The sequence below is a fragment of the Lissotriton vulgaris genome, chromosome 1_1 (assembly GCF_964263255.1).
Source record: "Lissotriton vulgaris chromosome 1_1, aLisVul1.2, whole genome shotgun sequence".
Taxonomy (NCBI): Eukaryota; Metazoa; Chordata; class Amphibia; order Caudata; family Salamandridae; genus Lissotriton; species Lissotriton vulgaris.
Genome location: NC_141685.1, coordinates 1,813,786,823 through 1,813,803,904, shown reverse-complemented (window position 1 = coordinate 1,813,803,904; position 17,082 = coordinate 1,813,786,823). Strand labels below are relative to the sequence as shown.

Genomic DNA, 17,082 nt, shown 5'->3' with positions numbered 1-17,082 from the left:
AGAGCCTGTGGCACTACATCCTTTCCTTGCTTCGTGGAATGTCCTTTGTTACTTAATTTTTGCGTTCGCAATGCTAATAGCTCAAACAGTCAGTAATGCAAAACCTATTGCATTGCATATGCTCGTTTAAAGATTGTTTGCTAGATTACTAGTTACAGAAGCCAATTTAGGATGTATGCTAAACAAGTGTGGCAAGATCGATACTTCTGCCTTGATCCATGCATATTTTTAGCTTTACAGGTATAATTCTTCCATTATATTTAACATCCCTGGAAAGGTTGCATTTGAGAATAATGGGAGCAATGAAAAATTCAGAATATTAAAATCAATGTATACATTAATTGTGATAAAAAAGTGATGAGATCTTAAAATACATATTAGCAGTGGGATGCAGAAAAACGGCTTGTGGGCAATTGACTTGCTTCTTCACACTTCTAACTTCTCTTCTAGAAAAGCCAATTACCATTCCCTATTGCAAGACCGCTTAAGCATTGTCTAAAGAATATGGGGATCTGCATGTGTGCAACAAGACTGGTTCTCAAGACTTATTTTGAGAGACCTTATCAGTTACCCCACTCAATGTGCATGATGAAATTGAGTCAAGAAAGGGGTCAGTCTGTTGCTTCATTTCTGCTTCTCTTCTACTCAGGTAGATACTACATTGACCACATTTAGGGTTGCATAAATCAGCGGGGGTTGGCAACTGAATGAAACATTTGACCATCGCTTTTTGGAAAGAGGGAACTATGATGATACACTTGTCTGGGTGTGAATGAACAAAATGTGCTTATTATTATTCAATAAAAAATGCAAGTTTCATTTCGCTTCACTAAAAAGAGGAACCTTTAAGACTCACAGGTCAAGTACATTTACTGATAACTAACCAAAGAAATTAACATTTAGAAATAGCTGTTTTGGAGCACATTTGTCCCATTGGTTTTGTAAAAGGAAAAGAATAGTCTACAAGGAATGACATCATTTAAAGTGCCATGGCTGGTCTATTCCAAAAGCAGGGAATGCTAAATTTGTTAATCAATGTTGAGATAATTCTGTTTGCAATAAGGATTTTGCTGTTTTAAAACTCAGAATAATGGAGAGGATTGCATATCTCTCTTTTGACTGAGGCTAGTTTATGTTATAGGAGGTTGCAAGACGTTTAATTCATTGTGCCAAGTTAAAACCCCACAAGCAAGGGGGGAAGGAGAATGTTACCTTTAAAGTGACTGGTAATCTTCGCTTGTATGCTCTTTCTTATCATAAAGGAGTAGGAATCTCAACCACAAGGTGGTAGCACAAGAGACAACTTCAAAGTTCTATGACTGTGCAGAGACACCAGACGGAGTTTCTGGCCCTTACAGAGTGTAACACGGGAATGATACAAGACAATCTATCTGCAATGGTCGTTTCTAATAGCATTGAAGACATATCATGGATTACAAAAAGTGATGAAAAGGTGGTCCAAAGACTGCAGGTCATGGTTTCTATTGAGGTAGAAGATGCAGGCGTCTTAATTGGTGCCATCCATAGAAAGAAGTGGTAGAATCGTATGATTGGTGCATTTCTTCCCCAATATACCTCAAAACATTATTGCATCCTTGATGGTTTGACAGAATGACATTTTGCACTGCATAGAAGCAACCATTACCACATACAGAACTGGAGGGTTGATGAAGACAAAGACTGGACTGTCTTTGATCCCCATTACTAACTGCCCAAAGACATTGCGATTGTAAGCTCAGCTTTCTCTAGACCTCTTTATACAGTCTGTGGACCTGGTAATCATTGGCCAGGAAGCCAAGCCTGTCATCAGAGTGCAGATTCCCTCACTTGCCGACGGAGTGACTTAGAAGGATGATGCCTCTAGTACCCATAGTCCCAGAGTGGTGCTGGGTGGATGCGCGTCTTGATCTATGGTACCAGTGGCCAGGTTGGGGTCTCTATCTCATGAGTGTGGCTTTTTATAGGGATGAGGCCTGACGCAATCCAAAGGATCTTTGCCATTCCTTCAAATTCCTTACTTTGCCAGAACAATGTTAACACCCAGGTATGTGATGACCTAGCAGCCCACTTAAATAAAGTATGCCCCTGAAGGGTCTCTACTTTCACCCGAAGTATGTTGTGAGGAAAGATTTATATAGCGCACTGCCACTCCAAGGAGCCTCATGGCGCTTAGACTCGTGAGCTGAAAGATGGTAACATTTACTGTTCTCACACATTAGGAAAGAGATTTAAACAAGTGTTTTACAGACCAAGTCAGCTAGGCTATAAATCCAAGTTTTGAGAAGTTTCCTGAACTTATGTTCGGAGGTGATTGCACGAAGTTGATGAGGCAATTTGTTCCATGCCTTAGCACCTATTACTGCCAGGGTTTTTCCTCCTTTTGTTGCTAATCTAAATTTTGGAACAATCATCAGATTGGTTGTTGCTGATCTAAGTTCTTGAGTGGGATGGTATCTGTTAAACTTGTTATACAGATATCGTGGACCATGCTTGTGAAAGGCCCTAAAGGTGATCGTGAGGACCTTATACAGGATGCGCTTCTGCATGGGCAGCCAATGGAGCGCATCCAGCGCTGCCGAGGCCGAAGATTTTCTTGGCCATCTAAGGACCAGCCTTACTGCCGCGTTTTGAACCATCTGCAATTCATGCAGGACAGATTTATTTGCCCCTGCATATAGGCTATTACAATAATCTATTTTGGATGTAATTAACGCCACCGCAACAGTACGTCTGGCTGATAGGGGCAAGAGATCGAAAAATTTCCTGAGGCCCTTTATGGTGTTGAAGCATAAGCCAGCGACTTCTCTAGCCTGCTGTTTAAAAGAGAGGGTCTCATCAAATTTAATTCCTAGATTGTGTGCTGCCGTGATGGTGTTTGGCGGGGCTTCTGCTTCTTTTGGCCAGCAGGCAAGAGGGGAGAAGATGTTGTTTTGACCAAACAGCAGGATTTCCATTTTGGCAGAATTACATTTAAGATGGTTATTGTTCATCCATGCAAAGGTCGACGTCAGACACTCTTTCAAAATTAGTTCATCTAAGACTAGAACTAGTTGAGTGTCGTCGGCATACGCTATAGAGCTGATGTTAAAGGAGGAGATAAGATCGATCAGGGGGACCATATATAAGTTGAATAAAGTGGGGCTCAAACTTGAGCCCTGAGGAACCCCTGACCGAACCACCTTCTCTTCGGAACAGAACTGGCTTAGCATAGTAATCTGCTTTCTGTGCATCAGAAAGTTTTTAAACCACTTTAACACGGTGCCCGCTATGCCTGCATTGGCCAGGTGATGTAATAAGATAGCAAGGGACACTCACACGTTGCAGATAAATCTAATAGGATCAGGACTGCCCTCTTGCCCTGATCCAGTGCAGCTCTTATGGCCTCTGTAGTGGACAGAAGTGCGGATTCTGTGGAGTGATGAGCTCCAAAACCAACTTGATTTGGATGAAGAATATCGTTCTCCTCCAAATAGGCCGAGAGCTGCTTGTTGACAAAAGATTCAGCAAGTTTAGATAGAGCTGGGAGTAATGAAATGGGCCGTAAATTAGATAGGACTGTGGGGTCCCGTAAAGCTTTTTTTCTGTAGTGGTCTAACAGCTGCGACATTCCAGCATGCTGGAATCTCCCCGGTTTGAAATGATGAATTGAGAATTGAATTGATCACAGGGTTGACCTCCTCTTTTATAGCATTTAGCAGAGCAGGGGGGCAAGGATCGAACGGTGATCCTGAATTGATTGTAGAAATGGCTTGGGAGGACTCTTCCAGACTAATCATGGCAAAGGTTTCCCAACCTACTGAGTGAGGCTCTTTGTTTTGAATGTTAAGTATTGGCTCTAGCCCCTCCAGATTGACCTGAGGGAAATCTTTAGTAAGATTGATTATTTTCTGATCAAAGAAGGTTGCTATCCCATTGCAAAAGGTCTGAGATGGCGGGATTTCCTTAGAGAGGGTTTTTGGGTTTATGAAACTATTAACAATTTGGAAAATTTCCTTTTGCTTATTTTGTGAGGTTTCAATCAAATTAGTAAAATAGGTTGCTTTTGCGCGTGTAATTGACGCGTGATAGTTTCTCCTAGCCATTTTGTAAGGCTCCTGATCATTACTATTGTAGTGTCTGCGCCATCTCCGCTCTAGTATTCTCACTTTTCGTAGTGTTTCTTTTAATGAACTGGTAAACCAGGGAGCGGATGTTTTCCCTTGTCTAGATTTCTGCTTTTGTGTCCCCCCGAGATTTAATTCTTTCCCCGATGGTCCTCATCCCCCCCCTCATAGCTTTGATTATCAAGTGTCACATCCCCTAGCAAAGATGGTCTGCTCTCCTTCACCCAGCTGTTGAGATCTGGATGTTCTATAATTTTTCCCCAACGTGGGGTAGGCGTCTCCTTGCCTGACCTAGCTGTCTTCGTTACCTTTTTGCCATTGGTTCCAAGGCTGAACGCGATGAATTTGTGGTCCGACCAAGTTTGAGTTGAAGAGGATTCAACCTTCATAGTGCCTAGATTAGAGCTGATGCAGTCTAGGATATGCCCAGCTTTATGTGTGGGTTCCGTTGTTAGTACCGTCAGCCCCAGAACATGTAAGATCTCTTTGAAACATAACGCATTAGGGTCACTGATGCTATCCAGATGGAGGTTTAAATCACCTAATAGAGTAGAGTTGGCCGATTTGAGAGTTAAATTCGTTAGAACTTCACCCACACTTTCTAAAAACTGAATCGGTTGTCCAGGGGGGCGATATATCAGTGCCCCAGAAAAGGTAAATGAGTCGTGGGCCCGAAAGCTAAAACCAAGATATTCTGCTCCTTTTATATCCGGTAATTCCATAGTGGTACATTTGAGGGTGTCTCGATGGATATTAGTCAACCCTCCTCCTCGCTGAGAGGGTCTGTCCAATCTCTGTATGAGGAAGCCAAGGGCAAAGCCTGAACTACATCAGGGTTAGACCAGTCTCTGAGCCATGTTTTTGTGACTAATAAACAATCCAGATCATTTTCTGAGATGAGATCGTATGTGTGAAGTGCATTCTTGCACATGGAGCGGGCATTGATGAGCCCCCCAGTTAAAAATCTACGTATGGCCTTCTTAGACGGTCTTTGGTAGGGTTCTAGATTTTGTTTACAATAAAGACAGCTAGCTAGTTAAGTTAAGGATTTCAGATTTGGCTACGGTTTATTTTGAAGCCTACTGCTCTTTCAAAGGATGCTACATTTTACATCAAGTAGACAAGGGAGGCATCATGATATGGCATTGTAAGTAAAAGAGTCAATCCTATTGCTGTCCAGGGCCAAGTGGATCCATTTTACCTTATAACCATTTCTTATCTTTATTGAAAAAGGCTGAGAGAAAATAAGAGGGGAAGTGAGCATCCCCGCCTTATGCCTGTCATGACACAAAGAGGATGAGGTGCTACCAATCAAGCCTCTTCTAGATGAGGGTGTGTCACAGCATGTCATCACCAAGGAAATTAACCTTGGTCCCAAAAAGTACATTCTGTGTGCTTGACGAATCTTGATGAAGTCAGTATATCATCAGGCAGAAGATGGTCAAAAAGTCATCATCATTTTACGATTTCATTTTGCATTAACAGGCCAATGGCCTGGAGGGTAGGCAACAATATGGGGTCTATTTTATGTTTGGGCATGAGAGTAATACTTGCTTCGCCCATAGAGGGCACGACCAAACCACTTTTCATAAAAATGAAGAAACTGCTCGAAAGGATGTCAGCCATCTGCCTAAAATGTAATCCACAAAAGGCAGAATTTATATAAATCTCCTACGAATCTAAGAATAGTCTGTAAGAAGAAATAATAAGACATGGCTATGCACCACCTCCATTAGCTTGTGTCAAATCACTAGTTTTGGAATTACACTTTCCATGTCTATGCAATTACAAGTGGTGCAGATTGTAAATTTGAATTTGCACCAATTATAAGCAACAACAAAAAAGTATTTTCTATCCAACAAGCAGCTGAAGTCCACAGCCAAAGTCCTAATAATTTCTTAAATTGACACAGATTATGCCATCCTAGCTGGCCTCACAACGAACAACCTATTGCCCTTGAAAGCTATACTCCATTCCGCCATCTGGTTAATTGATAAAAAGAAACAAATATGACCACATCACTCTCGTTTTGGTAGATCTTCATTGGCTGCACTTAGAAGCTCAGATTATGTTTAATATCTTCTGTGTCACATTCAAAGACCTCCGCAATGGAAGACTGAGCTGTCTTCCCAATCTTGTTGGATCAAGATTTTCCACAAACAAGAAAGCAATCATTTTTCGGTTTCACCATTACACCTGGAATGATCACCCTCCACGATTAAGATAAGCCCTAAACATTCTTTCATCATGGCCTTCCTTTGCAATCTAGTCTCCAATACAATCCCTTGGCATTAGGTTCGGGTTGCTTCCATGGTACTGTAAGTGTTACATGACACTCAATACTATTTCACCTCACCTCCCTATGCTGTTTTGGACTCCTTCCCCTTTGACGCAATCCAGTTTTGTTCCGCCCCAGCTGAAGTAATGTTTTCTCACGTTGGTTGACCGATGTATCATTCGGTTTCATGTAAAGTGCTCCATCACCTTTTTAATGTAGCAGTATTATATATAAAACAAAGTTAACAGTTAACACTAGTGGTTGTTCACTTCCTTTGCTGATCTGGCCACAACCTTATTGCGCCCCACTCCCCGCCAAAGTATACAGGACTGCCCCTCTGTCATCTCTACTGGGACAGTTGCAGTCCACCCTCACCTCACCCCTGGTCAAATCATCTGCAAAGAATTCATAGGAGTCGTGTCTCATTGCCTTCAATCGCCACCTTATATTCCACTACGTTGACAATGTAAGCCAGTGGCACCAACACCGAACCACCTTTCTCAAACGCCATTCAGTGTTATTAGGTTATGGCTGCAAATTTGCACCAGAGGGCTCCAAAGGTGGTACACGTTAAGGGCTCTGGCCTAGAGAGCCACATGGGAACTCTAGGGATTAGCATCCACTCTTGTTGGCATCACGGCCACGACACCCAGTTTTTTCATTTTAATAGCCTTTGCAGCTTTTATCACAGTCCTCTTCTATGTATTATATTCTCCTTTACATTTAAGCTTGAAAATGTTCTTCTTTCGCCAAAGTTAATTCAATCACACTTAAAGGGGAGAAAATCCACAAAAACAACAGAGAAATATTTAGATTTGCAGTTTATATTGTCAGTTAATCCGATTCTTACCCTCATGTGGTGCTATTACATAATGGCTTCCACCAATATAGTCTCCAGCAATTCCTAACTGGGAAGGATCTGTTGCTGAACCGTCGCCATCCATCTGGCAAAAAACACAGAAACAATCTCATGAAAAAAAATGCAAATAAAGAGTTAAACAACAGCCAGACTAGTTGGCTGATTACACCGTTGAATACATAATCGTATCGTTTTCACTTTCGTCTCCTTTTACTTGTTTTAAATTTTGAAATAGAACCCCTCTTGATCTAATTGTCATTGCATGTAGCACCATCATACTATGCCAGCATTGCCTTGAAACGCTACCATACTATGTTGTATTCATAAATACAATTCAAAACACAGTTGCCAATGATCTCAACACAGGAAACAATTGCTTCTAACCAACCAACAATTTATGTCTATCTCAAAAAGATCTTAGAAGGTCACCAGTTTAAACCTTACTTGTCACTAGGATTTCAGGCTTAGACACTTATCCCCCAGCTATTAGGTATCACTTCTGCAAAACGAGGACTCATTTATTATCTTATCATGTATGTTTACTACTGTTAAGCATGTCTTTTTCAGTCTCATACTATACTGTAAGCCCCAATTCTTTTAGTAGTCTTTCATTACAAAATGCGGCCTCTGGTGCTATTTGTATTCCCCTTAAGTCTTTGTATCCATCACAGTCTCTTTCCTCTCTTCATATTTGTGCATACATTATTCTTGAGTTTCTCAATAGATATGACAGGTCAAGCCAGGTTCTTTTTGATGTCAATACCTTGGCTCACTTGAAAAAGTCATCGCCCTCCCGAAAATCTAGCCTTAGAACTTAATCCAATTCTTGAGATAAGAATTTACAAGGGAGGGGAGACATGCAATCTCCGACATATATACTGGCCAGAGAGACACCACCATAGATAAGGTACACTGACACTTATTTTGCCTAAATATAAGAGTTTTTCTTTTTAAGAGTGTAGCACTACTTCAAGATTTAGTTTAGTAGTTTTTTTCCATTTAAAATTCTGGAACTGAACTAGTAATTAGGGCCCATTAGTCTAGAAAATAGAGGGCGCACACTTAAGTAATATCACTCCACTATGAATGACATACTGCTAGCTTTTTCAAACGGTTCAAACCAATGACAAAAAGACATCTTGTGCTACCCTCAAGCATTCAAAGGACTCAAGAAATAACCACCAAGGTTTGTCTAGACTGAAGTATACTAAGAAGTGATGGATGAAATGCTTAGTGGGACTGGTATACCAAACTGGGGCCAGTGCAATATGGATCCCGTGAAATGTGCTACTGGAATTAGGCTATACCAGACTGATAAGCCCTAATAACTGCAAAACGGGTCTTGGGTTCTTGTGTTCCAGTTCAGGGAGGACCTCGCCTAGCAATTCAGGGTGGACTGTTCCCACTGTAGCAGGGTCAAGAATGATTTGCATAGGGCTATGTCCAAACAGAGGTGGCATGGTTTGCAAAATAATAATGGACTGCGATGCGGCCTGAGTAATTACCAGTAGGTCAGATTAGTTCAAGCATTCCATCAATCAATTTTTTGTATACTTAAGTCTGGATCAGAGACATATACATCATAGACGATATGAGCAGCAGCATCTACAGAAATAATTAAGGATCCAAATCTGTCCACAGCTGAACAGGCAATATCTAATGGAATTTAACAACAAGCGAAATCAGACGCTCACAGGTTTAGCAGTAGACACATTCACTTTAATAGTGTTTTTTTAAAACATGGTCGAATCAGAAATTCTTTATCCTAAAAAAGTTTGAAATCTCAAGTTACAGCCACATTACCAACTTATGATAATGCAACAATAACCTGTGATACCAGTCTTGTACTTAGCTGGTAGGGCAGGTGTTACACGGTATTTTAATTTTAAATAGAGGCAGAATAAACAAAACAGACACCTTTATCTAAACACTACGGTATTTCTATCAATATGGTCAATAATGACCCATACAATCCATAGAGCGAAAGTTGGATCCGCAATAAATGCAAAATGCAGTTGGGACCCTGATACCTCTAAACTTAAACAAGAGTCAAAAACGAGGCAGGACACTCCTGTCTCAACCTAAGGCTCGTAAATTAAGAGGTGGTCTAAGAGCTAGACAGCCGGCGTTGTAATCTTGGGGGCTGGATTCAAATCCGACTTTGTGTGCCACGGAAGGGAGCAGAGCTTCTGCCTCGGTCCTCACCAATCCAGTCCATGTTATGAGTAGCAACACATGTAATAAAACCCTTCTCTCCCCAGTAACCCTCAATTAAGGTTACTGTCGAATTATGAAATAGGTTTCTTCCTTTTTTCCACAAGTTGTAGATGCATTGCACTTTGTTTAATCAAATTTTTTAAACAACATTGTTACCACCTTCAGAACTATACAATATCAAACCTGAACGATCCCATTCTGCTTAACTTTTGTTTGTTTTTTAAGTTCCCAGAATCAACTCATAGCAGTAAATAAGTATATGGCCTTTTAGATCTCTCCTACAGACATTTTGTAGCTGTCTAAAACCAACTGTGCAAAGTACGAATACGAATAGTGGCTTTTGGGTTAGCACATTGGTAAGAAAGCCAATCGGCTGTAATCAATCTCATTTGCTTGAAATCTTATTCAATGCTTTTCATTCCTCTTCTTGTGTTTGTTCTTCGCCTGCAAAATAGCTTCTTCGCCATCCTTTTAACTGGATGACTTGTATCTCTCATGAGTTCAGATAAGGAAACTACATTTTCCTTTTTCTTTCAAGAACTCTCTTGCTTTATTGCCGGAGGAATGTTTCTCCCCTCAAGTACCCACACTCCTGCGATCTCCATGCTGCTCCTCACCTAAACTGGTCTATTGCTTCCCTCAGACCTTCCCAACAAGCTTGGCTTCTTTGTCTTTTTATTTATTTATTTAAACAACCTCCATCACTCCTCCTCCACTTGCATCTCCCACTGCTTAGTGTTTACTTGACCCCATGCCCACTCCACCACTGGCCCTTTCCCTCCCTCGTAAAGCTCTTTAAAATTTTTTTTTAAAATGCTAAAGTGCGTTAACGCCCTTTTTAGGTCTCGCCTACGCAGCACACATGCGCTGCTTAGGAGACCTTCAGTCATCGTTCTGCTCTTTTTCAAAGCACATAATCGTGCTTGTGGCAGCATCCAGCTTGCGGGAGGGAGCAGGAGCGCTCCACAAGCACGAGTATGTGCTTCAAAAAAGAGCAAACTGCACGCACACGCGTGCACCACTCCCAGGTTCGCTCTCTCTTACCCCATTGACCCATGTCTGCTTTAATAACATTGTAAACAGAAGTGCAACGCTTAAACACTGTATTCCCAAGCGAGCGAGATCATGACAACATTAATAGCATATGCCAGGAATGTCCATAACTCTGTTGCATTCCAGAGGAGAAACTGAGCCTGGCCGTGTGCTCATCACATCAAGTTATGCATTAGTATCTAAGGTTCCTTAATAGTATCATCTGCATTCAGCAGTCTTTCTCACAACCGGATCGTCATTCCTTCTACCATTTATCAGCCTATTGTTCCTGGTTCCTCTGTTCCCTCCTGGGGTGCTTCTAGGATCATCGCCTCGCCTGTGTTACCCCCCCTTGGAGATATTTTGCTCAGATTGGGCTGGGTACACTTCCTTTCATTGGCAATCATATGAGCTTCTCATATAATGCTGCCTGCTTTAGCCATCTCTTCCACTTATTTTTGAGGGTCTGTCTTTTCTTCCAGTGCCAGAGTTTTTATTTGTTTACCTTTTCTGAGCTGTTGCCAAACATCCTTTTGCGTGATTCACAATCTGGGCGTGCACCGGATTGCCTTTGTAGTTTGAGGTTAAGGGCTGTTGCTATACACCCTTGTTCATAATATCTGCCCTAGTCAGTTCGATTGTCTCTATTATTGGACCTGAAGTGTCAAATATTGCGTTCACGTGTGTTATATGCCAAAGGTTAACTGCATGCACATCGTATGTGTACTAAAACCCCACGCAATGCTGTGCAGCAACCAGAGTTGCTGCACTATGTTGTGTGACAGGGAGAGAACACAACAGCAACATATCTACAAAGATACTTAAATTTCCTGCTCTATCCCTTAAAAAAACAGCATTGGCATAGCCAATAAATCTCGCCTTTGGGACCTTATAAGTGTTTAGCCATGCAACAGTTGAAGTTGTTGCACCAATGATATTATGCTGGATAACTAAACACTTATAAGGTTCCAAAGGCGAGACCTATTGGATATGCCAATGCTTGTTATCATTTAGTCCTCAAAATTAGCGTTTACCACCTTGGAAGGGTAAATTAAAATGGTGAACGAGTGGTGAAGCATGCATGCGTCAACACAGTGGGAAAGCCTTTGAGTCATGATACATGCATTCTCATGAGTGATGTTCACATGTACGCTTATATATCATTGCGCTTTATTTTTCCCTTCTTTTTACAGATGCTGTTGAGCATCGCCAAAAAAGCACTGACAATGCCAGTACATCTGTGTTCCCAAAGCCGAAAGGAGAGACCTCTAGGCTTTTACCTTTTGGACAGACTTTACACCTAGACTTTACAAATATGAGCAAAATCATTTGACACTCCTAATGATGCCTAAGGGATATTCACCAAATTGATTGTCACTCCTTAAAGTGGATGTGTGTTTGAATATTCACAGATCTTACATCAAGTCATTGTTTTCTGTACCAAACACTATATTCACTCTTTGTACATGTATATAGATCACTTTGTTCAAAAACAATTGAATAAGCACAGCACAAACACTTAAGCACTACATCATACTCACGGTTTTAGATTTGTATATTCTTCAAGTATTGTTTCTCTTTATTGTGATTCATGCATATTTTATTAGTTATGTTGTGAATTATATTTCATTACAACATTATTTAAGTTGGTAAACAGCATTCTCGAGGAAGTTATGCAATTAATCAGGGGCGACTCCTCCGTTTTGGGGGAGGTGCGTTGCCCCCACCTTCTGCGAGTGCAGCAGGCACACAACAATAAAATGGTAATACCATTTTAGTATATGTGATAGGCTCACGCTGTTAAAGCGCGAGGGCAGGGGACGAAGCTGATCAGTTCAATTGCACTATCACTTCAGCCCCCTGCCAGGGTGCATGTCGGATTGGCTGCATTCCTACAGCCGGCCAATCTGACCTGCGCACTTCAGAGCCTGCAATACCAGGGCTGAGAAACAGCAGAGAGATTGTAGCTGCAGGCCCACAGCCTCAAAATGAGCACTGGGTTAGCAGGCTCCAACCAATCCTGGACCTGAGATTGGTTGGTTTCGTGTTGTACAAGGGAGCTTCATCAGCTCTCATGACATTAATGTCAACTCCTACGACACACAGATCATTCTTTCTCTCTCCCCACAAGACTCCCAGTAACCGGCTCACAGCGCAATGCAATAGAAATCGGCCACTGGATGAAGACCAAATTTCTGCAGCTGAACAACATGACCGAATCTGTGATCTTCTGGAAGAGCACTCCACAGTAGGGCTCCACTTGGTGGCCAACAGAGCTAGGACCTATACCCACCCCCATGCCAAGAGCTCGGATTGTCATTGAAAGCAAACTCAACACGAACACCCAAGTCAATCCTGTTACCGCCTCATGCTTCCATATCCTGAAGATGCTGCAGAAGATTTTCAAATGACTCCTAATTATCAACCGAATACCCAACACATATGACCTTGTCACAAGCAAGCTCAACTATGGGAAATCTATGCTGGAATAAACAAAAAAATTCACCCTAAGGCTGCAGACCATTCAGAACTTGGTGGCCAGAATAACTCAACCTCCCACACTGCCCACACGTTACACCACACCTTAAAGAGCTGCACTAGCTCTCCATACACAAATTAACACAATTTAAACTCCTCACTCACACTTTCAAGGCACTACGTAGCAATGGCCCAGCATACCTCAACAATTGCATCTGCTTTCTCAAACCTCCCAGATGCATCGGCTCATCTGGACTCCCATTTGTACACATCCCACGTGCGTTTATAACGCTGTTGTTCCCGCACGTGGCTTTACATCGCAAGTCGTTTCTACGACTTGCGCTAGGTGGCGTACAACACCAGGGAATGTGTTGGATTTTAAGTCCAACACATTCCCTACTGTTGCGCTAACTGGAGTATGAATAGTAATTTATACCATTCCCAAGTCCAGTGCACTATCTAGTGCAATTCGTAGAAACCACTTGCGATGTAAAGCCACGCGTGGTAACAACGCAGTCATTGTAACGACCACGTTGTAACCTACTGTGTGGTATTTGCTCGCGGTGTGATATACATTCATCCCACGCATATGGAAAACTAGATCTGACAGTCCAGCATTTTTCTACATAGCTTCTAAAGGGTGGAACGAACTACCGCTACACATAAGAACCTTCTCCTTACTTCTTGAATTATGTAAGAAGTTGAAGACCAAGATTTTTGCGTAGTCCCACTAGGCCCTAGGTTTAGCTAGACTTACACCTCTTCAGCGCAAGGATAACATCCTGAGTGTGCTCTAAAACAAAGCAACACCCATGGAGCACAACTTGGATGCATCTTGAGGTCAACCCATCCCCTTAAAAAAGGTGTATGCTCTAAAGGAAGAACAGCACCCAGCTCACTGAAATGCTTTGCGAGGATGATGGCAAGTAACCATGTACTCCAGCAAAGAAGAAACTTGCACTTTCTGGTATAATGAATAATGACACACAAAAAAACATGTTAGCCTGTGAAGTAGCTGTGCTTCCTGGTTGAATGGGGTGTTAGCCATGGTCAACCAACAACCACAATTCTAGTCATGGAAAGGCACAAGCAAACCCCAAATTAACCTGTGCTCAACTCTCTGGTAGCTTGGCACAGAGCAGCCACACAATTTAGAGGCAATGTATAAAGTATTTGTGCAACACTTCAAACAGTAAAACAGTGAAAACATCCCACAATGAGATCCCAGAACAAATTAGAAAAAGAGAGCAAAATGTTAGACATATATTAAGACCAAAACGACAAAAATCAAAATCGGTAGAACGGGAGTTATGAATTTTTTCAGAATAAACTGTAAAATAACATCTAAAAGCGTAACGCGCCAAATGCGGCTGAATCATAGTGAAACATTCAGACCGACTGCAATGGAGCACGGGCCAGATAAGTCCAGCTGAAATTTTACCTTCTCAGGTTTTGTGCAGAGAGTCCCGTTCATGTGGAAGAGGGTTGCAGGGAGCAAGGACATCGTTACAGGAGGTGGTCAGTGCAAGGGAGCAGGCCGGGGGTCGCGGAAGAGTGGGCTGGAGCTTTGCAGTGGCGGTCCTCCAGAGCAATCAATGCTTATTGTGTGAAGAGATGGACTGGAGGCTCACGTTGATTTTCGGATCAAGCAGCGCCACAGTTCTTGCGTGAACGGGACCTTTTTCAGTTGTGTGGAACACAAAAACTTGATTAGGAGAGCCACACCAAGGGGCCAGGACCTGTGAGGTACCACTTGGGGGTCAGGAACTCACTGAAGCCCGGGCGCAGAACTGTTTGGGAGCCATTTATGTCCTTGGGGCTTAGATTAGGAGGCCAGCAGACTAGCCCTTTGAATAACTCTGGGGTCCTAGGTTCAAGCTGCAGTTACAGGTCCAGTTCTTCTTCCCAAGGCAAGAGGGCAGCAGTTCCTGTAGAGTAGCAGTCTGGCAGAATGGCAGTCCTTGTAGCAGCACAGCAGTCGCCTTTCCTAGAAGAGTATCCACAGGTCCAGAAGTGTTATGAAGTGGTGGTGTCTAAGGTCCTTGCTTTATACACAGTTGGAACTCTGAAGTGGGTCAAGCTTTTAGAGGTATGCCTTTGAAGTGTATAGATGCCCTGCCTTCCCTGGCTCCACACTAACTAAATGGGGTATACAGCCCTGTGAGACTTGGCATCTTTGGCGTGGTTTACCCTGACTTTTTGCCTCTTACCTCCTGTATTTTTTATGCTGTGCTGGATTTCGTTTTTACTGGCTCAGATGCTTTAGGCACTTTGCCACTGCTGATCGGTGTCAAAGTGCAAGTGCTCCCTGTATAAATTGTTACAATTGGTTCTCCCTGATTGGCATATTCGATTTACTGGTGAACTCCTAATACAGCGCATTGAAGCGTGCCAGGGCCTGTAAATCAAATACTACTAGTGGGCCTGAAGGATTGATTGTCCCACCCACATGAGTAGCCCTGAAAAGATATCTCAGACCTGCCACTGCAGTGTCTGCGTGCAGTTTTGAACTGCCATTTTGACTTGGCAAGTGCAACCTAACATTCCCGTTTCTTACGTGTAAGGCACCTCTATGGTAGGTCACTTTTAGAAAGTAGGCATTTCCTTCTTTAACCATTCGATGTGCCTCTGCCTGTTTGTGTATTGACAGTCTGGTTTATGAGTGACATGGGCTGGGAATGTGATTTCACTTAAGACAGCCACTTGGGGGGTTGAGGTGGGCCTAGCCCTTCCTGGAAGACTCAGAGCTGAGCTGAATGGTGCTTGGCTGCATTTAGAGTGGTGGGAGATTTCCTTGCACCGGAATAGGGCCGGTCTCCTTGCACAAGGCTGTCTCAACCCCCTGTGGGCATACTGCATCAGTGAGGACAGAACTGGTTTGGACTGGGGTCAGAGACCCTTGAACAAAGACATTTTGGGGTACAAGTATTGGACCTACAACCCCAGAACTTTACACTACTTCTGGAATCAAGAGGAACATTTGCCAAGGAGAAGAGCTGGAGAAACAGGAGGAGTACTGCCCCTTTGCTGTGCGATACCTGGAGTTGGGCGGCGGTAGAGGTTTCTGCCAAGGAAAGGAAAAGTACTTTTCTGGGTGCTGTGTCCCCCTTCAAGAGGAAGATTTCCAAGGGCTTGAGTAGTGCTTGCTTCCTGTTCTGAAGTCTCAGGGACACAAAGACTTCACCCCCAGCTCCCCTGAACTTCCTTGCTGGGAGTTCGGACCTGCCAAGAGGTGCCTGTGACTGTGTTGGGCCTCAAGCTGGAAAAGCAACACAACTACAAGAAAATCGACACTTCCCTCTTCTTACAGCAGTGCGAGAAGAATCACCACACATTGCCGCACCGCTACCGAAACAGACTCAGCGACTATTGACACTTCAAGAACCGAGGCACCGAGAGATCACGGCTGAAGCAGACGCATTGTTACTCGACAGCGCCGCATCGATCGCCGACACATCCGGGATTTCCATGCATCGTACCTGTGCAAGTTTTCCTGACGCATCACTCGCGGACAAGAACTGTCTCGGAATCGATGCAACACTTCCCCCTACGAACCGGATTTGACGCATCACTTCTCCTGCGTGCAGCAGAACTGTTTCATCGCCTCCCCAGGGTCTCAGCAACAGACGCATCTCTTTGTTTCTCGACGCTTCCCATCTCTGCGGCTGTTTGGCCTTGTGAATTTTGTCGCAACTACAGGTACTTTGAGAGAAATCATGCATCCATAGTTTTTTATTGACTAAGTTGTTTGAAACCTTTAAAAGTCATATTCTTAAGACTGTATGTTGGATTTTTGTTGTTATAGACTTGTTGAGTTTAGATAAAGATACTTTATTTTTCCAAACTGGTGTGGTGTCCATTTGTGGTGCAATCACTGTTTTACTGTGTGTTTAGAGTACTAATACTTTGCACATTGCCTTTGGGATAAGTCTGTCTGCTCGTGCCAAGCTACCCAGGGGGTGAGCAGGGGTTATCTAAAGTGTGTATCCCCCTTACCCTGACAAGAAGACAGGGTCTATATTTGGACAAGGGTAGGTACCTACCTCTGCCAACTAGTGACTCCCATTTCTAACAAGCCCTTTCTGTGGAGACAAGACACAACCTATTGTAAGTCA

The 17,082-nt window shown here is 42.9% G+C and overlaps 1 protein-coding gene across 1 annotated transcript in view; it reads right to left on the bottom strand.

Moving 5' to 3' along the window:
• The window catches only part of NFYB (nuclear transcription factor Y subunit beta), a 164,203-nt gene that overhangs the window by 95,691 nt on the left and 51,430 nt on the right, over positions 1-17,082 (bottom strand). Inside the window, exon 2 of the mRNA XM_086919161.1 lies at positions 7,232-7,325. Within this exon, the coding sequence (XP_086775287.1) occupies positions 7,232-7,325 (94 nt within the window). The remainder of the gene's footprint in view (positions 1-7,231; positions 7,326-17,082) is intronic.